The sequence below is a fragment of the Octopus sinensis genome, linkage group LG7 (assembly GCF_006345805.1).
Source record: "Octopus sinensis linkage group LG7, ASM634580v1, whole genome shotgun sequence".
NCBI classification, from domain to species: domain Eukaryota; kingdom Metazoa; phylum Mollusca; class Cephalopoda; order Octopoda; family Octopodidae; genus Octopus; species Octopus sinensis.
In genome coordinates, this window is record NC_043003.1 from 3,847,235 (window position 1) to 3,853,662 (window position 6,428).

The 6,428-nt window shown below is 38.3% G+C and overlaps 1 protein-coding gene across 3 annotated transcripts in view; it reads left to right on the top strand.

Annotated features, from left to right (window-relative positions):
- The first annotated feature begins 2,202 nt into the window (after positions 1 to 2,202).
- The window catches only part of LOC115214523 (ETS-related transcription factor Elf-2), a 246,287-nt gene continuing 242,061 nt past the window's right edge, over positions 2,203 to 6,428 (top strand). For all 3 annotated transcript variants that reach the window (XM_036504464.1, XM_029783723.2, XM_036504465.1), the window contains exon 1: positions 2,203 to 2,320. In XM_036504464.1, coding sequence (XP_036360357.1) covers positions 2,228 to 2,320 — 93 coding nt within the window. In that variant the 5' untranslated portion in view covers positions 2,203 to 2,227. The remainder of the gene's footprint in view (positions 2,321 to 6,428) is intronic.

The following is a 6,428-nucleotide window of genomic DNA, read 5'->3' on the forward strand; positions in this document are numbered from 1 at the left end:
GCGTTACAGCGTCACAGAACAAAGCAAGTTCTTGGTTTTTCTTGATATCTTTGAAGGGTCCCCAGGGGTTGGCCAGCACGTTTGTTTTTGCTATTGCTGTTGTCGTTGTTTAAACGTTATAGCTTAGCAGATCTGATCTAGCGCTCCAGCCATGGCTATGCTGTCTTTTGATCGGGAATTGCATACCTAAGATCACATTACTGAATGCCTTCCTTTTTGAGATAGTTTGGTGTGATTTGAGAGATAATTCGCTGTTTCATCAATCATCTGAATCATGTTATTTCAATCAGGCTTGGATTTACAGATGATTGATGAAACATGATTTAGTTGATTGATGAAATAATATTCAGTTGATTGAGGAAACATGATTCAGGTGATTGATGAAACATGATTCAGTTAATTGATAAAATATTCAGTTGATTGAGGAAACATGATTGAGATGATTGAGGAAACATGATTCAGGTGACTGATGAAACATAATTCAGTTAATTGATAAAATATTCAATTGATTGAGGAAACATGATTGAGATGATTGAGGAAACATGATTCAGGTGATTGATGAAATATGATTCAGTTAATTGATTAAATATTCAGTTGATTGAGGAAACATGATTGAATGATTAAGATGACTGATGAAACATGATTCACTTGATAGGTGAAAATTAGCTGATCGATTAAATATGAATTAATGATGTTCAATTTTACTTTAAGCGGCGCCAATAATTTCCCGGTGGCCATGCTGGGATATACTGAAGGCTGTTGTCGATTATATCGATTAGTTTTTGCGCAGTAATGTTTATTTGATCGATCTTGAAAAGATCAAAGCCAAAACTACCCTTGGTTACATAGATTTTTATCCACCCTTATAACATCATTTTCCGTTTCAGATACGTTTGAAGTCATTTTGTGGGTTATCGGATACGTCGCTGTAATGACGCATGCGCACTGCAAATGAAGTCCTCTTCACTTCTTAAGCTTTGCTGGTTTTCATTAAATCATTATGAGCAACAACAACAACAGCAACTATAATAATAATAACAATAACAATGATAATAATAATAATAATGATAATAATAATAATAATAAATAATAATAATAATAATAATAATAATATAATAATAATAATGATAATAATAATAATTAATAATAATAATAATAATAATAATAATGCTTTTAGCTGAGCGTCAGTAATTTTAGGGGAAGGGTTAGTCGTTTCATCGACCCCTGGATTTGAAGGGTTTTTCATTTCGTAGACCCTCCCTATAAGGAAGAAAAGATCTGACATGGCTGTATGGTTTAGTCCCACTGCGTGGTACCTTGGCAAGTGTCTTCTTCTGTAGCCTTGTGAATAGATTTGATAGGCGGAAACTGAAAGAAGCCCTTTGTGTCTATGTTTGTCCCCCCCCCCACCGCTTGAAAACTGGTATTGGCTTGTTAACGTCCCTGTAATTTAGCTGTTCGGCAAGGGAGACCAAGAGAATGAGTTCCAAGCATTAAAATGAAAGTAGGTCCTGGGGTCGAATTGTTCGACTAAAATTTTTCAAGGCGATGCCCCAGCATGGCCGCCTTCTAATGGCTGAAGCAATTAAAAGGTTAGAGATAACTACCGATCTATGTATGTATGTATGTATGTATGTATGTATGTATGTATGTATGTATGTATGTATGTATGTATGTATCTATCTATCTATCTATCTATCTAACTATCTATCTATCTATCTATCTATCTATCAGTCTATCTATATGTCTATTTATCTATCTATTTATCTACACACACACACACACACACACATCGAGAAGACAGATTCATATCCTCAACAAGGCGTTGAGCTGGCAAAAACGTTAGCACGCCGGACGAAATGCTTTGCAGTATTTCGTCCGTCTTTACGTTCTGAGTTCAAATTCCGTTGAGGTCGACTTTGCCTTTCATCCTTTCGGGGTCGATTAAATAAGTACCAGTTACGCACTGGGGTCGATATAATCGACTTAATCCGTTTGTCTGTCCTTGTTTGTCCCCTCTGTGTTTAGCCCCTTGTGGGCAGTAAAGAAATAAGATTTATATCCTTAAAAATTTTAAGTATAATGTCCTAAACCGTCCAATATTAAGTATAATGTCCTAAACCGTCCAATATTAAGTATAATGTCCTAAACCGTCCAACATTAAGTATAATGTCCTAAACCGTCCAATGATTTCTTCTGCAGATCTCCTACCGCCTGATGTCTGTGGATGGAATCAGTAACTCTGGACCGAAACGTCAACTGCGCCGCCGCAGTTGATGACGTCATGGAGATGTTTGGAGTTACCCTGAAGTCAACTCCTGTAATTATCCTGTTTTCTTTTTTTTCTTTTATATATAACTAGCAGTATCGCCCGGCGTTGCTCGGGTTTGTAAGGGAAATAACTATATAAGCATTTTTAGAGAGTTATAGCCAAAAAATAGCCAAACAAATGCATTAAAAATGGAAAAAAATTATGGTAAATTTTTTTTTAAATCGTTGACTCATCGTAGACGTTTTTAGAGAGTTACTTTCCTTATATAATAGCGAAAAAATGCATTAAAATGGAAAAGAAATGATGGTAAATTATTTTTAAAATCGTAGACTCATCGTAGACGCGCGCTAATACCCAGAAGGGCTCGATATGAATCCCGACTATAAGATACCCGGTTTTGGTTAAACTGCACCGCAAAATGTGGGAGTAGTTAGGAATCTAAATCGTAGGAGACAGACACACAACTTCACATTTATATATAAAGAATTCTTTGAATGATTTGGGCGCAACGATGTCTCCAAACATCAACAGCAACAATAATAATGGTTCTTGTGAAAGGTAGAAGAGTCCAGTTTGCTGGACATTGTTGTAGAGCTGAAAACGAGGCAATTTCTACTCTTCTCCTCTGGAAGCCATCTGCTCGCGATACCAGAGGGCGCACACTCTTCTACCCTGATGTAATCTCCAGGGATACAGGCATCCAGCAACAGGACCTCCGTAATGCTATGATGGACCGTGAGGTCTGGCGTGACATAGTAAATTCGACCACGGTCGAACAATGATGAATGATGGTTCTTTCGTTATTGACCTGAAGTCTAAAATTTCGGGGGGGAGAGTAGTTGTCGATTGGCTCGACTTTAGCGCTTTCATCCCGAAAGGACGAAAGGCAAAGTTTACCTCGGCTTAATTTCAACTCGGGAGGTAATGTCGGGAGAAATGCAGCTTAGCATTTTAACCAGCCTGCTAACGATTCTACCAGCTCGCCGCCTTTGTAGTACCGTCACTGTCATGCTCCAAAAGATCAAAGAAGAACAGCACCCTTGTCATCTGCAAAATAGTCTCCGTGACTTTCGTTGCTCATTGCTGGATGATGAACATTCTAGGCGTTGGGGGAAAGGTGTGACTGGGCCTTTGTTTCATCTTTCGACACCAGAATCGGGGACGTGGGTAAACTTGTCGTCATTCACTTCAAATACTTCCATCATAGCTTCGTCATTCTTCAGAGCATATTACTCTTGTCTTTGTGTCGTCTTTGGAAACAGTCTGAAGTTTTCTATGGATGTCAGACACAGGTATCCATCCTTTGTCAGGATATCGCTGATGATATATTGTTTCTTCTTAAATCCCATTTTTACCTGCAATGACGAAGAACAGGAAGAAGAATTACTTCTGAGCAGAGTTTCCCAACCATTTTTTTTAACCTATGGGCCTTTTTGATTCCTATTTTTCTTGGGTGCACCATTCCATGTTTTAAAATATTATATTTTCTTATAATTAAACATTATTAGGAATTATATTTAAAAATTGTTGAAATATCTTGTAAATCACTATTTTAAAATCTCACGACGTGAAATATCTCAGCAACAGTATTTTGTAGTAAAGATTGTTTGCCAATATAACATGGCAGTCCTGGTTTAGGATGAAAAAACTGTATATTTCGAACAGGAATTGGGCAGCGCCACCTCTAGCCGAACAATTATTGTGTGCTGATGAAGGGAAATAACCCGGAAATCGCGATACTCAGATATTGTTTTGAGCTGAGTTGGGGTGCTAGATTCCCTTGTTCGAAAATATAAAGAAACAGATCGTGTTGTATAACCAGCTGGAGACGATATCACCTGGGGCTAAATTACAGTAACATTCGTCCTAAACCGGAACTGCCATGTTATGTTTGGCAAACAATATTTTCTGCGAAATATTTTGTGTTGCAGAAGTAGAAGCAATTTATTGCAAATTAATTTTAACAACAAAATCTTACAAGAACACCAAAAGGTCATATGAACCCCCAAAGGTCATGTGGACCCCCAAAGGTCATATGAACCCCCAAAGGTCATGTGGACCCCCAAAGGTCATATGTACCCCCAAAGGTCATGTTGACCTCCAAAGATCATGTAGACCCCTAGGGTCATGTAGAGAACCACTGCTATAGAGGAAGAGTTACCCTACCAGCATGAGCAATTTACACGACCCACGACTGTTAATAAAAACAACGTATGACTTCTTTTACACTTTTTTAGAACCTCGTATACATAGACGTGTGTGTATGTGTCTGTGTGCTTATATGTGTGTATGTGCTTGTGTGTGAGTGTGTACTAGAGTGTGTACTAGAGTGTGTACTAGAGTGTTACAGGTGACTTTGGAAAGTTCACTTTGTCAGTGTGAGTAATATAAAGAAATATGGCACACAAGCAATAATTATACTTTAGTTTTTACCCAATCTGCCTATTTCTTTGCCTCCTTCTTCTTTGCCGGTCTAATCGCCATTGCTTTCCTCGCTTAGTTTCTACAATTTCTTCCATATTGTAGTTTCATGGAATAATTAAATGGCAAAAAAAACCCAGAAAAGTTACACATTCGCTTGAATGACGTTCGTTTCACTTGGCAAAGTGATCCAAGCATTGTAAATATGATGAACTTGTTTAGAGAGGATTTATAAGATGTCTAGATAGTTTTGTTTGTTAATAAAACTGTAATTCATTATAGTGGAGGCGCAATGGCCCAGTGGTTAGGGCAACGGACTCGCGGTCGTAGGATCGCGGTTTCGATTCCCAGACCGGGCGTTGTGAGTGTTTATTGAGCGAAAACACCTAAAAAGCTCCACGAGGCTCCGGCAGGGATGATGGTGATCCCTGCTGTACTCTTTCACCACAACTTTCTCTCACTCTTACTTCCTGTTTCTGTTGTACCTGTATTTCAAAGGGCCGGCCTTGTCACTCTCTGTGTCACGCTGAATATCCCCGAGAACTACGTTAAGGATACATGTGTCTGTGGAGTGCTCAGCCACTTACACGTTAATTTCACGAGCAGGCTGTTCCGTTAATCGGATCAACCGGAACCCTCATCGTCGTAATCGACGGAGTGCTTCCACAATTCATTATAACTGAAAAGGAAAAAGAAATTTTGGAAAAACCGAAAAATGACAAGTTTTTCCCTGAGTTTTTCCGTTATTTTTTTTTCGCTACTTTCCTTATTTGGTATTCGACAATGAAAATTTGATATATTTTAACGATATGTCAAGTAATATCTCGGCTGATCACGTGACACTCCTGTCGTCTGTTAACGGTTACATAGGGATCACATAGAAACACTCAGGAATCCCTTATTGCCTACAAAAATTCTAACTTGAGGGGTTTTACGGTTTGTAAAATATACTCTTAAAACGGAAATTACGTCAGCTTTGTTATTCTTATTAATCAAACTCATGTGATTAATGTCTTCAAAAGTCCAAATCTAGTTTTGTGCAGTACTTATTTTATATGTGTGTGTGTGTGTGTGTGTGTGTGTGTGTTGTGTGTGTGTGTGTTTGTGTGTGTGTTGTAGATATAGGCACAGGAGTGGCTGTGTGGTAGGCAGCTTCCTTACCAACCATATGGTTCTGGGTTCAGTCCCACTGCGTGCCACCTTGGGAAAGTGTCTTCTGCTATAGCCTCGGGCTGACCAAAGCCTTGTAAGTAGATTTGGTAGACGGAAACTGAAAGAAACCCGTCGTATATATGTGTGTGTGTGTGTGTGTGTGTGTGTGTGTGTGCGTGCGCATGTGTGTTTGTGTGTCTGTCCCTGTCCCAACCCACCAACGCTTGACAACCGATGCTGGTGTGTTTACGTCCCTGTAACTTAGCGGATCGGCAAAATAGCCCGATAGAATAAGTACTTGGCTTAGAAAGAATAAGTCCTGGGGTCGATTTGTTCAACTAAAGGCAGTGTTCTAGCATGGCCGCAGTTAAATGACTGAAACAAATAAAGGTATAAAGGAATATATATATATATATATATATATATATATATATTATATATATATATATATATATATATAGATAGATAGATAGATAGATAGATAGATAGATAGATAGATAGATAGATAGATAGATAGATAGGTAGATAGATAGATAAATAGATAATAGATAGATAGATAGATAGATAGATAGATAGATAGATA